The sequence below is a fragment of the Artemia sp. Qi Xiang Cuo genome, chromosome 15 (assembly GCF_049724085.1).
Source record: "Artemia sp. Qi Xiang Cuo chromosome 15, ASM4972408v1, whole genome shotgun sequence".
NCBI classification, from domain to species: Eukaryota; Metazoa; Arthropoda; class Branchiopoda; order Anostraca; family Artemiidae; genus Artemia; species Artemia sp. Qi Xiang Cuo.
Window position 1 is genome coordinate 42416483 of NC_142808.1, and position 15791 is coordinate 42432273.

Below are 15791 nucleotides of genomic sequence, written 5' to 3' on the forward strand. Positions count from 1 at the left end.
TGATACTTGACTTACTTGACTTATGTCCCATCCGTCCTTGAAAGTCGTTTTGGGGCCTCTTCTTTAACTAGTTCATTGATATGCCTCCTGTAGGTGCTTCTGTTGTCGGCCAGGCGGCAGAGTTGTGGCAAGTTGTAGGGTGAGAAGTTTTCTTTCCATCTCTTCGTATAATAAAGACCGAACTTTAGTCTATACTAACTGAATGGTTTATGATAAATATTATCCAGGTTGCAGCGGTAGCTAGCAACCTAGTAAGCGACGATCACGTCCAACGTTAAGAATCCAGGTTGCAGCGGTAGCTAGCAACCTAGTAAAAGACGATCAAGCCCCATAGTAAAAACTAAAGTAATCCGGGTTGCAGCGGTAGCTAGCAACCTAGTAAGAGACGATCACGGCCAATGTTAAGAAATATAAAAACCCATAGCTCCTAAAAAAGGAGTCAGATCAAAACAAAAAGTACACCATTAGAACCGCCTTGTCCGAAACCCCTGTATAGGAAACTTTCTGTCCCTTGGCTTGAACAGCAAGGGAAATATATTGGCTTGAAAATCAAGAAAATTGACTTTAACCACGTTATTCTCCCCAAACGGGATATTTTTTTCTTTTTTTTTTCTTTTGTATCCAGAGATAGCTTGGCACTGGAACATCGTAGAGGGTTGTTCAATATCTCATTTTAAAGGAAATTAATTGGGTTAAAAATTATAATAAAGAACGACCACTTGCCTATGCTAAATTTTATACGCCACTTAATTATAGTATAGGTTAGTAATTCCACAAATAGCTTGGTACTGGAATCCGGGTTGCAGCGGTAGCTAGCAACCTAGTAAGAGACGATCACGTCCAATGTTAAGAAATATAAAAACCCCTAACTCCTAGAAAAATTGTCAGATCAAAACAAAAAGTACACCATTAGAACCGCCTTGTCCGAAACCCCTATAAAGGAAACTTATTACATAAAGGACCGATATAGCTCATCATAAATGGTGTTTGTCAATTATTATCTTAAAAGAGGATAATTGTAATAACAAATTATTGCATATATTAGACTTAGTTAGCTACTTGATCGTTTGAGGTTCGTCTCTTACTATTTCAAAGAAGAAAAAGCCGAAGGCTTTTTCCTGTTTGTAATATTTTCCTTTTTGTTGTTATCAGGTTTGCAGCGGTATTACATAAAGGACCGATGAAGCTCATCATAAATGGTGTTTGTCAATTATCTGGGTTTTAGCGGTAGCTAGCAACCCAGTAAGAGACGATCACGCCCCATAGTAGGAACTAAAGTAACCAATAAATCCTGAAAAAAGATTCAGATCCTGGTTGCAGCGGTAGCTAGCAACCTAGTAAGAGACGATCACTTCCAATGTTAAGAAATATAAAAATTCACACTCCTAAAAAAAAGTCAGGTCAAAACAAAAAGTACTCTATTAGAGCTGCCTTGTCCGAAACCCCTGTTACATTAAAATACGATCATTGGAAAAGCAAATCCTTGTAATCATTGTATTCGATTTAGTTATCTACTTGATTGTTTAAAGTTCGTCTTCTTCAATTTCAAAGAAGAAAAATCCTTATCCTTTATCCTGTTGTAATAATTTACAATGAGGAACGAACTGTAACCCACAGTAATTCGGGTTGCAGGGGTAGCCAGCAACCTTGTAAGAGACGATCACGCCCCAAAGTAAAAACTAAAGTAACCCATAACTCCTGAAAAAAATTCAGATAAAAAAAAGAATTACTCTATTAGAACCGCTTTGTTTACATAAAGGATCGTAGTCAGTTAAGATGATCTAATGTATGTGGGTTGCAGCGGTAGCTAGCAACGTAGTAAGAGACGATTACGTCCAATGTTAAGAAATATAAAAACCCATAACTCCTAAAAATAGTCAGATCAAAACAAAAAGTACACCACTAGAACCGCCTTGTCCGAAAACCCTGTGTAGTAGACTTTCTTCTATTTGGCTTGAACAGCAAGGGAAATATATTGGCTTGAAAATCAAGAAAAGTGTTGGCTACTACAACATTCTGCCTAAACTGCATATTTTTTTTATTTTTTTCCAGAGATAGCTTGGCACTGGAACATCGTAGAGAGTTTTTCAATGGCTCTTTTTAAAGGAAATTAATTGGGTTAAAAATCTTTGGTAACTAAAATAAATTATTTCTAAAAGAGAATAAATTTTTCCACTAAAGCTGCATTTTTGATGTCTTTTCATCCTGCAGTCTTTTCAAAGATATTTGATTTTTGTACATAAATATTAATCGTATACCAGCGGTAAGATTTGAACCCGGGCCTCCGAAGAGACAGTTGGCTAACACCAGCGCCTTGGACCACTCGGCCATGCTGCCTCTCATATCTATATATGTGAATCCGGGTTGCAGCAGTAGCTAGCAACCTAGTAAGAGACGATCAGTCCAATGCTAAGAAATATAAATAAAAACCCAGAACTCCTAAACATGCAGTCAGATCAAAACAGAAGTACATCATTAGAACCCCTTTATTGCGCTAGCACTGCCTGAGTAAAGAACGATGTGGGTTAAATGTGTTTTTTCTTCTTCAATCAGGCACTTCGTATCGAAGGAGTTGTCGTATCCAGTATTTTTTTTTTCTTTGTTTCCAGAGATAGCTTGGCACTGGAACATCGTAGATAGTTGTTCAATGGCTCATTTTCAAGGAAATTAATTGGGTTACAAATCTATAGTAACTAAAATAAATTATTTCTAAAAGAGAATAAATTTTTCTACCAAAAACTGCATTTTTGATGTCTTTTCACACTGCAGTCTTTCAAACATAATACCAGCAGTAAGATTTGAACCCACACCTCCAAAGAGAATAGTGGGTGGCTAACACCAGTGCCTTGGACCACTCGGCCAGGCTGCCTCTCATAAATAAATATATATGTGAATTTGGGTTGCAGCAGTAGTATAGTAAAGAACGAACTTCAGTCCATAGTAACTAAAACAAGATTATAATTAGCTTTGGTATAAAATACTGTCAGCGGTAGGATTCGAACCCATGCCTCCGAATTGAAGAGTGGCTAACACCAGCACCTTAAACCGCTCGACCACGCTGCCTCACATAACTCTGCCGTTATAATGCCATTATAAACTCCATAATACTCTAAATTAAAACTTTAAACTAAAACTTAAACTCTTCGTTGTGTTATTCTATCAGGCCACCTTTCTATGAAGCTGTCACTGGTTATGATGCTATAGAAAAATAAAAAAATCTAAGATCATTTAGTTTTTAGATGAGAATCTCTAAAGCTTTTATGTAAATTGCAAAAATATTTATGGTGTCTAAGTAGCAATTTAATGTTTGGAATTGAAAGTAGTTACATTGAGGAACGAACTGTAACCTACAGTCACTGACGTATTAAATCAAACAGTTCGTGGTCATAATAAGGAACTGTCAAATGGCTCATTTTAAATAACAACCAAGGGGGATAATAATAAAAGACGATCATTAGAATACCAAAACCTTGCATATATTGGACTTAGTTAGCTGCCTGACTCTTTGAGGTTCGTCTCATACTATTCCAAATAGTCAAATAGTTCATGGTAACAAACTGTATTAAATTCATCATATTATTAAATTCATCTGGCTCGTACAAGGAACTAAGTCATTACATAGAAGAAGTGTCAAGTAGACTCTGTCGTAATAATAGTCAAGACTTCATTTACGGTGATAGCAATATTAGAGTTTCTGTGGATGAAAATACAATAATAAAATTATTTGGTGAGAGCCTTGATAAAGTAGCTAACATTAGGGATGTATACCCCACAATGCATTGTGACAGTTGTGAGCAGATAAAGACAAAATACCAATTGAAGAGTCTAAGATCCCTTTCAAATAAGAAAGGTTTTGATGTAATGATGGCCACGATTTTAGAACACCTACAACAGGACATACCCAAAGATGACAGAGAACAACTAATTCAATGTACAGGTTGGAAAGAGGATGTCATAGATTCATTCTTTGTCTGTGATTACTGTGCTGGGAAAATGTTGAAAAGTCAGGAGAATGTCCGATCAGTATTAAATAACCTTCATATAGACTGTACACCGGAATGTATAAAGTGTTTAAATAATTTTGAAATGGCAATGATTCGATTTGTAATGCCTTGTCTTACGATCGTCAGATTAGGGCAAGTATCTGCATTGAAGAGACCTAGAACAGAACTTGTTGACGCTCTTAAGGGAGAATAGTATATCTACCTGTTGATGTGCAAGCAAATGCAGATATTCAGCCTGAAAAACTTCTTAACATTGATAGTTTTGTAGTCATTGTCAATGGTCAGCCTACTTACAACAAGAATGTTTGGACTGCACTAATAGATCTGAGAAAAGTCCATGAAGCACTGTTGTGGTTAAGAGAGAACAACAGTCTCTATAAAACAATACATGCATACACCCTAGAAGATTTAAAAAAAATACTTGAAGCGCGTCTTGCTGAAAAAGCGGTTGGTGTTGATAATTTACCTGAAATACCGGAAGCTGCAATCCTTCAGAAACTGACAGAAAGCGCAAAATCTACATTGGTTGAACATTTTTCTGTCCAGTCTCTCAATTCAGCGGTTCCAAAAGACTTTATTGAAGATTTTAAGCAAATGAAAGATCTTGGTACTGACCAATTTCAAATCAAGAAACTAAAAGGTGAGAGCGAAGACTTATTTCAGGAAGAACTTGATCTAAAAGTGTTTCCAAATCTTTTCCCGAAAGGCAAATATGGCTTGCGTGACAAGGCAAGACCATTTCGGATTAGGAATGCAGAATATTTTAAATCAAGGCTTCTTAGCAGACATACTAAGTTTCGTCTTGACAAACAGTTTCTTTTTCACAGCTTCCAATTGCAATAATTCTCTTACATGTGTAATAGCGTTGGTCATATGTTGCGGACTGTGAAGCCAAATCAAAATGCCTGTCAATTTATAGACAGGCTTCATTCCCGTGATGGAGAGATGGAAGCGACTTTGTTTTCTGTTCAATCAAAGATCAGAGGATCTCAGCAGTATTTTCAATCTCTTTCCTATAAAGTAAAGTCAATGATTGAGCAATTGGGTCCACCTACTTTGTTTCTGACAGTTTCATGTGCTGAGTGGTACTCTCCTGAATTTATTGACTATTTACGGAATGTCCATAAGAACTTACCTGGTGTGGCAAAAATGACCCCAGCAGAGTTGACGTGTCTAGATCCAATTGCAGTTTCCATGCACTTTGACCAAAAATGGACACCTATATTTAATGAGCTAATTTGTTCAAAGACAAATCCTTTGTTTGGTAAAATTAAGGATCATTTCTGGCGTATCGAGTATCAGAAACGAGGTGCGCCTCATGTCCACTGTGTGTTGTGGATTGAAGATGCTCCTATTATTGGGAAATCAACAGCGTCTGAAGTGATTCAGTATATCAATAGTATTATTACTTGTGAAATACCAAATAGATTGACTAGTCCAACTCTTCACAAACTGGTCAAAGACCATCAAGTGCACCGCTGTAATACATACTGTCAAAGAATGTATAAGAGAAAAAGAGGAAGAAGGGATTCGTATTGTAAGTTTGGCTTTCCTCGTCCTACAAAGGAACGAACAGAATTATATGACATCCTTGACTGCTTGGCTCATGGTACAAACCGTAAAAAGCCAAGAAAAAGAATATATCATCTGCTTCGAAGAGATGACGAGCGTTATATAAATGACTATTCTCCTGCGTTACTTATTGCTAATCAAGCAAACATTGATGTTCAATATATTGGCCATTTGGGCTCTAAATTACCGTATTACATTACCGATTACATGACAAAAGCAGAGAGTGTCGAAATAGAAGCAATGTGGGAGGAAGTAAATAATGCATGCAAAAGTCTTGGTCAACGAACTATGTCCTACTTGTTGAAGTCCATAAAAACCCGTCAAGTTGGAGCAGTTGAAGCTGCTGATAGGCTTCTTGGTACTAAATTGTATAGTATTTCTAGGCAATTTAGATATATTGACCTTGCGAAAAAGAGCGAGGTGAAGAGGACACTGAGAAGGTATGAGGAGCTTGAAAAGCTTGCTAAAAACGATCCACAGAGTAATGATTTGTACATTGCCCACTGGGTTATTGATATCTACCCTAAAAGACCGGAACATATGGAAAATATCAGTCTTTTTCAGTTATTGTCTTGGTATGAACGGGAGCGTAATGGTACTGATGATAATATGATGTTAACTGACGGGTCTTTCTACCTCAGAAAAAGGCTTTTTAAACCGTATATCATACAGCACAGAAAGGTAAACCCATTTGAAACTGACGAGAAGAAAAATGCTTACTATGGAGATCTTTTAAAATTGTTTAAACCTTGGAGAGATGAAAATGAACTAGTAGTCAGTGGAAATAGCAACTACGAAACCTACTGTGTTGAAAGTGTAAACTATTTCGACATGGTAGCTTACCACGAAAAATTTGTTGTTAAGAGGAAAAGCGATATAGAATTTGAAGAAAGGGTCCGAGAACGTGCAAAAGAAATTCAGAAGGCAGAAAATATTTATGAAAACATTGAAGATGACCCGGAAAATGCAATTCAGGGAGGAGTCATTGACAGAGCAGCAGATGCTATGGAGGATTTGTTAGACGCAAAAAAACAGATTTTAAATGGTGACACCGAAGACAGGCTGAAAAATGATTATGAGTCGCTCAATATTGATCAAAAGAGACTTGTTGACAAAATTTTAGACTCAGTTACCAAGCGCAATGGTGCGACATCTTTGAAGTTGATTGTATCTGGATGTGGGGGTACAGGAAAATCTAGGGTTATCAGTGTCGTGAGAAGACTACTTTGCAACAAGTTTAAGAATGAAGATTGTCCCGTTGTAGTTATGGCACCTACTGGTATTGCTGCACATAGCATAAATGGTTTAACAATACATAGTTGTTTAAGTTTAGCTATTGATCAGGAAAACACCACAAAATACACACCTCTCTCCATTTAAAAACTTCTTACTTTTTATAATAAAGAACGACATCTTGCCTATACTAATTATAGGCAACTTAACTTTAGAGTATAGGCTAGTACAGTTACATAACCATATAGAACGAATATTTTACCGATTATCCACTAATAACCATATATGACGTAATAAGTGACATGACGTAATATCTAGAACCTATTGTGTACTAATAATAGTACACAATAGGGTTATGACTTAATGAGCGACGTGACGTAAAAATTGAAAAAATTAATTTTTATTTTATTTTCGTTTTTAGTTCAGAATCGCTAAAGTTATAAACTGCAAAAATGTTTATGGTGTCTGAACAATAGTTTTAATCTTTTAATTTAGACTAGAAAAATACCTGAAAATTTAAAAATTAGTTTAATTTTTTGTTAGGTTCTTGATACTTGATACGGGATATAAATCCGGGTTGCAGCGGTAGCTAGCAACCTAGTAAGAGACGATCACGTCCAATGTTAAGAAATATAAAAACCCATAGTTCCTAACAAAGGAGTCCGATCAAAACAAAAAGTACACCATTAGAACCGCCTTGTCCGAAACCCCTGTATAGGAAACTTTCTGTCCCTTGGCTTGAACAGCAAGGGAAATATATTGGCTTCAAAATCAAGAAAATTGACTTTAACCACGTTATTCTCCCCAAACGGGATATTTTTTTCTTTTTTCTTTTTTCTTTTTTTTTCTTTTCCACAGATAGCTTGGCACTGGAACATCGTAGAGTCTTGTTCAATAGCTCATTTTAAAGGAAATTAATTGGGTTACAAATCTAAAGTAACTAAAATAAATTATTTCTAAAAGAGAATAAATTTTTCCACCAAAAACTGCATTTTTGATGTCTTTTCACACTGCAGTCTTTCAAACATAATCGTATACCAGCGGTAAGATTTGAACCCATGCCTCCGAAGAGACTGGTGGATAACACCAGTGTCTTGGACCACTCGGCCAGGCTGCCTCTCATAAATAAATATATATGTGAATTTGGGTTGCAGCAGTAGCTAGCAACCTAGTAAGAGACAATCAGTCCCATGCTAAGAAATATAACAAAACTCCTAAAAATAGAGTAAGATCAAAACGAAAGTACATCATTGAAACTACCTTGTCTGAAACCCTTCTAGATAAATAATGAATGTCGTCATAGCTTTATATTAGATTAGAGCTATGACGTGAATAGAAAAATCATTACGCCGTGACGTCATAATTACTACTTAAGAACAACAAAGATGTAAATTTTCTCAGTCTTGATTAGAATAATGGTTAGATCGAAGCAAGCTATACGCAATTTGAAAAAACAGTACTACTCAAACAACAGAGATAGTATCTTGAAAAGAGAAAAGCAAATTATTCAACTGACCAGGCGCATCGAGAAGTAAAAATTGAGAGAGCAAAACAAAGGTATTCAACCTACCAGTCGAATAGATAAGTAAAAATTGATAGATAAAACCAACTTTATTCAACCGACCAGGCTTATCGATAATTAATAATTGATAGAGCAAAACAAAGGTATTCAACCGACCAGGTGTATCGAGAAGTAATAATTGAGAGAGCAAAACAAAACAGCAAGATGTGTTATCACAATGATGAAGATTATAGACATGCAAAAATTGAGACAGCCAAACAAAAGATCAAGGAGAGTTATCACAATGATGAAGATTACCGCAACAAATATAAGAAAAACCAAAAGCAAAGGTATTCAACCGTCCAGGTGTATCGAGAAGCAAAAATTGAGACAGCCAAACAAAAGATCAAGGAGAGTTATCACAATGATGAAGATTACCGCATCAAATATAAGAAAAAACAAAAGCAAAGGTATTCAACCGTCCAGGTGTGTCGAGAAGCCAAAATTGAGACAGCCAAACAAAAGATCAAGGAGCGTTACTGGGCTGACAAAATCTATTATGAAAAAATTAAATTCTCTGCGAGGTTGTACCAAAGAACGCATAAGGACAGAGGGAAAAATTACATTCAGAAATACAAGAAGATGGCAAAAATGCAGGCTGATCTTTGTAAATTGAGAAACATTTTACGCATGTTTTATCGGGATCACGAAAAGTATTCAAAATTACAGATTAAAATTCTCTTTGAAAGAGCGGATGCTGTTGAAAAGTCGGCTAGAAATTCCTTGGCAAAGCTTCATAGTAATATCCAAAAGAAATGTTGTCAGTTTAATGAAAAGCTTCCAAGGTATGGATTGGCAACTGCGGAACCGTTTACAGATGCAATGGAAAATGTTCGACAACACAGTGAATATACGGAGTTGTACTTCTTTGAAAATTCGTATATTAATTTTGGAAGGAGCAATTGCAGTTTATGTAGCAGCAATAAAAACATATATACAAGCATACCTATCAACAGCGAAGGAAAAGCAATGTTTTTCAATTATGGCGAAAACGAGCCTGTTATGGTTATTAGTAAATGTGTTTGTAAGACTAATGATTTAGAACAAAATCCTGGAACACCGACTCAAGAAAAAAGCATTTCTAACTGTGTTTTAAACAGTTCCGGGTTGCAGCGGTAGCTAGCAACCTAGTAAGAGACGATCACGTCCAATGTTAAGAAATATAAAAACCCATAGTTCTTAAAAAAAGAGTCAGATCAAAACAAAAAGTACACCATTAGAACGGCCTTGTCCGAAACCCCTGCATAGTAAAATTTCTGTCCCTTGGCTTGAACAGCAAGGGAAATATATTGGCTTGAAAATCAAGAAAAGTGGCAGCAACTACAACATTCTGCCTAAACGGGATATTTTTTTCTTTTTTTCTTTTTTTTTTCTTTTGTATCCAGAGATAGCTTGGCACTGGAACATCGTAGAGGGTTGTTCAATAGCTCATTTTAAAGGAAATTAATTGGGTTAAAAATCTATAGTAACTAAAATAAATTATTTCTAAAAGAGAATCCGGGTTGCAGCGGTAGCTAGCAACCTAGTAAGAGACGATCACCTCCAATGTCAAGAAATATAAAACCCCCCAACTCCTAAAAAAAGAGTCAGATCAAAACAAAAAGTACACCATTAGAACCGCCTTGTCCGAATCCTCTATAAAGGAAACTTACCTCCCTTTGGCTTGAATAACAAAGAAAATATATTGGCTTGAAAATCAAGAAAATTGACTTTTACCACGTTATTCTCCACAAACGGGATATTTTTTTCTTTCCGCTTTTTTCTTTCTGCTCAGCTAGCTGGGCACTGGAAAATCATAGAGAGCTGTATAATAGCTCATTTTAAAGGAAATTGCAACATCTAGTCACTTTTGTATTTAAAAATAAAATACTTTTTAAAGTAGAATCAATTTTGTCAAAAAAATTGCATTTTTGATGTATTTTCATACTGCAGTCTTTTCAAAGATATTTGAATTTTGAAGCAATAAAACAGTCCATGTAATGAACTCTATAGTAATAATAGCTACTTGTCTCAATAGTAACCGAAACTCCTGGAACCAAAATTTTCTTTTTGGCTTAATCGCTAAAATTATTATGTAAACTGCAAAAATATTTATGATGCCTAATCAGTAATAGTAATTTTTTAATTTAAACAACATCCGGGTTGCAGCGGTAGCTAGCAACCTAGTAAGAGACGATCACCTCCAATGTCAAGAAATATAAAACCCCCCAACTCCTAAAAAAAGAGTCAGATCAAAACAAAAAGTACACCATTAGAACCGCCTTGTCCGAATCCTCTATAAAGGAAACTTACCTCCCTTTGGCTTGAATAACAAAGAAAATATATTGGCTTGAAAATCAAGAAAATTGACTTTTACCACGTTATTCTCCACAAACGGGATATTTTTTTCTTTCCGCTTTTTCTTTCTGCTCAGCTAGCTGGGCACTGGAAAATCATAGAGAGCTGTATAATAGCTCATTTTAAAGGAAATTGCAACATCTAGTCACTTTTGTATTTAAAAATAAAATACTTTTTAAAGTAGAATCAATTTTGTCAAAAAAATTGCATTTTTGATGTATTTTATAATAAAGAACGACCTCTTGCATATGCTAACTTGCATACGCAACCACTATAGTTAAGATTACAGTATTTATATTATACATAATTCTAATTATAAAAGGTTCGAATGTTCGAAGATTATAGAGCTAAAAATTTTCCCACACCGGGAATCGAAAACGGGCCTGTTAATTGAAAGTTAACTATCCTAGCCACTAGACCATATGGGACCATAAGGAAGTATGATTTAAGAACCATATGCATATTATTATTTCACATCCGGGTTGCAGCGGTAGCTAGCAACCTAGTAAGAGACGATCACATCCAATGTTAAGAAATATAAAAACCCCTAACTACTAAGAAAAGAGTCAGATCAAAACACAAATTACACCATTAGAACCACCTTGTCTGAAACTTCCCTATAATTAACTTTCTGTCCCTTGGCTTGAATAACGAAGAAAATATATTGGCTTGAAAATCAAGAAAAATGGCAGCTACTACAACATTCTGCCTAAACGGGATATTTTTTTCTTTCCGCTTGATTTTTCTCCTTAACTAGCTGGGCACTGGAAAATCACAGAGAGCTGTATAATAGCTCATTTTAAAGGAAATTGCAACATCTAGTCACTTTTGTAATTAAAAATAAAATACTTTTTAAAGTAGAATCAATTTTGTCAAAAAAATTACATTTTTGATGTATTTTCATACTGCAGTCTTTTCAAAGATATTTGAATTTTGAAGCAATCAAACAGTTCATGGTAATGAAATCTATAGTATTAATAGCTACTTGTCTCAATAGTAACCGACACTCTAAAGAACAAATTTTTGATTGTTTCAATAGTAACCGAAACTCTAAAGAACGAAATTTTGGTACCAATAGACACATCAAAGCAAACAGTTTGTGATAACGAACTATATGTTGTATAGTAAGAGCGACTCGTCTCAATAGTAAAACTTGCTACATTTAGTTACTTCTGTAATTAAAGATAAAATATTTTTTAATAGTTTTACATTAAAAGACGATCATTGGAATAACAAACAATTGCATACATTGGAATTAGTTAGCTACTTGATTGTTTGAGGTTCGTCTCTTACTATTTCAAAGAAGAAAAAGCCTTAGGCTTTTTCCTGTTTGTAATCAGTTTATTATCCGGGTTGCAGCGGTAGCTAGAAACTTACATAAAGGATCTATAATAAAGAACCACCTTTTGCCTATACTAAATTTTATACGCCACTTAATTATAGTATAGGTTAGTAATTCCACAGATAGCTTGGCAATGGAACATCGTAGAGAGTTGTTTAATGGCTCATATAATAAAGATCGAACTTTTCCCTATACTAACTTGCATACGCAACTTCACATTAGTTAAGATTACAGTATTTATATTATACATCATTTTAAATTATAAAAGGTTCAAATTTTCGAAGATTATAGAGTTAACAATTTTCCCACACCGGGAATCGAACCCGAGCCTGTTAAGGGAAAGTTAACTATCCTAGCCACTAGACCATATGGAACCATAAAAAAGTATGATTTAAGAGCCATATGCATATTATTATTTCACCATACCAATTATAATAAGGCCAAAACAAAATCGTCGACTTACATAAAGGATCGATGTGCTTCATTATAAATTATAAAAGATTTAGAGCTTCTAATGTTCGAAGATCTGGGTTGCAGCGGTAGCTAGCAACATAGTATGAGACGATCACGTCCAATGTTAAGAAATATAAAAACCCATAGTTCCCAAAAAAAGGAGTCAGATCAAAACAAAAAGTACACCATTAGAACCGCCTTGTTCGAAACCCCTGTATAGGAAACTTTTTGTCAGTTGGCTTGAACAGCAAGGGAAATATATTGGCTTGAAAATCAAGAAAAGTGGCAGCTACTACAACATTCTGCCTAAACGGGATATTTTTTTCTTTCTTTCTTGTTATCCAGAGATAGCTTTGCACTGGAACATCGTAGAAAGTTGTACAATGGCTCATTTTAAAGAAAATTAATTGGGTTAAAAACCTTTTGTAACTAAAACAAATTATTTTAAAACAGGATAAATTTTTCCACAAAAAACTTTATTTTTGATGTCTTTCCATACTGCTGTCTTTTCAAAGACATTTGATTTTTGAAGCAATCAAACAGTTAGTGATCAGTGATCAGTTAGTGATCAGTCAAACAGTTAGGAACTGTTTTTTAACTTGCGTGTAGCTTGCTTTGATCTAACCATTATTTATTCATGAATGAGACCATTTACAGTTTTGACGTTTCTTGTATAGTAATTATGACGTCACAGCGTAATGATTTTATTTCATGAAGTCATGGCGCAATGGTATTATTTCATGATGTCTTCAGAAACAACAATATAATTTCGTGTTTTTCTATTCACGTCATAGCTCTAATATAAAACTATGATGACATTCATTATTTATCTAGTAGGGTTTCAGACAAGGTAGTTCTAATGATGTAGTTTTGTTTTGATCTGACTCTATTTTTAGGAGTTTTGTTTTTTTTATATTTCTTAGCATTGGACTGATCGTCTCTTACTAGGTTGCTAGCTACTGCTGCAACCCAAATTCGCATATATATTTATTTATGAGAGGCAGCCTGGCCGAGTGGTTCAAGGCACTGGTGTTAGCCACCAGTCTCTTCGGAGGCGTGGGTTCAAATCTTACCGCTGGTATTATGTTTGAAAGACTGCAGTGGGAAAAGACATCAAAAATGCAGTTTTTGGTGGAAAAATTTCTTCTCTTTCAGAAATAATTTATTTTGGCTACTATAGATTTTTAACCCAATTAATTTCCTTTAAAATGAGCCATTGAACAACTATCTATGATGTTCCAGTGCCAAGCTATCTCTGGAAACAAAGAAAAAAATATCCCGTTTAGGCAGAATATTGTAGTAGCTGCCACTTTTTTTGATTTTCAAGCCAATATATTTCCCTTGCTGTTCAAGCCAAGGGACAGAAAGTTTACTATACAGGGGTTTCGGACAAGGCGGTTCTAATGGTGTACTTTTTGTTTTGATCTGACTCCTTTGTTAGGAACTATGGGTTTTATATTTCTTAACATTGGACGTGATCGTCTCTTACTAGGTTGCTAGCTACCGCTGCAACCCGCATTGCTAGCTACCGCTGCAACCCGGGTTTTTCTATTCACGTCATAGCTCTAATAAAATCAGTTATACCATATATCAGTTACTTTTGGCAAGAGATTGTTCTTTACTATAATAAGAGACGAAACTCAAACAATCAAGTAGCTAACTTTGTCCAATGTATGGAATGGTTTGTTATTTCAGTGATTTACTAACCTATACAAAAGTTAAGTGGCCTATATAAGTTAGTATAGGCAAGAGGTCGTTCTTTATTATAAAATTTCTAGACACATCATCTACCCTATAATTACTTGTTTACCATCAGTTGCTGTAGCGCATTGGCTAGTGAGCTCTCTTCCGGACAACGAAGATAGAAGTTCGAGTCGCTCTACAGTAACAAGTGAATCCTGATTATAATAATCATAAAACTCTACCCAACCATACCATATGCACATGATTAGTAGAGGCGCGATCCCGATGCCAAATAGTATCCACTCTACTGTTGTAATTGGCATCTCTCTCTGTTGTGAGATGTCGCACTGGTTTTCTATGTTGTGCGAGACTTCAATCCTTTGTCTTATGCAATGGCTGAGTTTACAACTTATTATACAATCTCTTATGTTAATTTTTTAATTACTAAAGTGAAATTAAATATTATCGAACAGTTCATGTTCAACTCTCGTATCAAGTATCATATTCCTAGTGAAAATTAAAACTATTTTTAAAATAATCAGGTATTTTTGTAGTTTAAATTAAAAAATTTAAATCGTTGCTCAGATACCTTACATATTTTTGCAATTTATAACTTTAGCGATTCCGGACTTAAAACGTAATTTTTTTTATTTTTTTACGTTACGTCAATCAGTGTTAAACATTATCACTTATTTCATATTTTTTAAATTCTTAACATGGTAACCCTGAACTGTATAAAAGAGCTGTCAATTCACAGTGAGTTCTCTCAAATTTTTAAATTAGTTTTAGCAAATTAACTAAGTCTAAAAATATTCTGAGATAGTTTATGTTTATTTAGTATTATTATTATTTTTGGTTCTTTTGATAATGAAAAATGTTTTCTTATGAACATATTATAGGTTTTTTTGCCATAAAAGAATTAATATCTTCTTAATGAAGGATGGCTTTTAAAAACGTTCAAAGAAAATATAGTAATCCTAAAATACTTGTAAAAGATGTTACATCCAATAATCCATCGATGCCAACTGATGAGGCAATGGCTGAAGTAGCTAAAGTTACATTTAAAAAATTGACAATATTTATCGTGATGAAAATTATTATGAAGAGAATAAAAAGCCAAAGATGCTATCTTCATGTTTCAAAGGCAACAAAACTGCTTTTATATTTACTAGAAAACGGAAGCTATATGGTAATGAGATTCTGTATCAATTTTCATTATTGTGAACTGAAGCCTGCTTTAAAATTTACCTTTATTCACTGCAAGCTCGAAGTTAATGGTGTTCGAATAGAAATTCATGTTAACGGAGATTTAAAGCTTTGGAGGAACATCATATTAAAAAAGCTTTCAGATGAAGAAAATGTAAAGTTATATGAGAAAAAATAAAGAGAGAAGGGTAAAGAGGATGCAGGCTGGAACGTCAGTGAGGCTAGAACTTCAAACCAGGAGTACATACCAAAATATAGCTCCAAAAATATCAGAAGAAAGTTTAAAAATTTTCTAAGACGCCGTAATAATGTGGAAATAACGGTCAGGGTAGTAACTTCCAGCGATCCGTTTATACCAACTAATGAGGCAATGACAGAAGTAGCTAAACTCACCTTTGAT

At 34.8% G+C, this 15791-nt stretch overlaps 1 protein-coding gene across 1 annotated transcript; it reads left to right on the top strand.

Annotated features, from left to right (window-relative positions):
* Positions 1 to 15125: 15125 nt before the first annotated feature.
* On the top strand, positions 15126 to 15569 carry LOC148943684 (epsin-3-like). The gene has a single exon (XM_089101199.1). The coding sequence runs from the start codon at positions 15126 to 15128 to the stop codon at positions 15567 to 15569; it is 444 nt and encodes a 147-aa protein (XP_088957325.1).
* Positions 15570 to 15791: the final 222 nt, after the last annotated feature.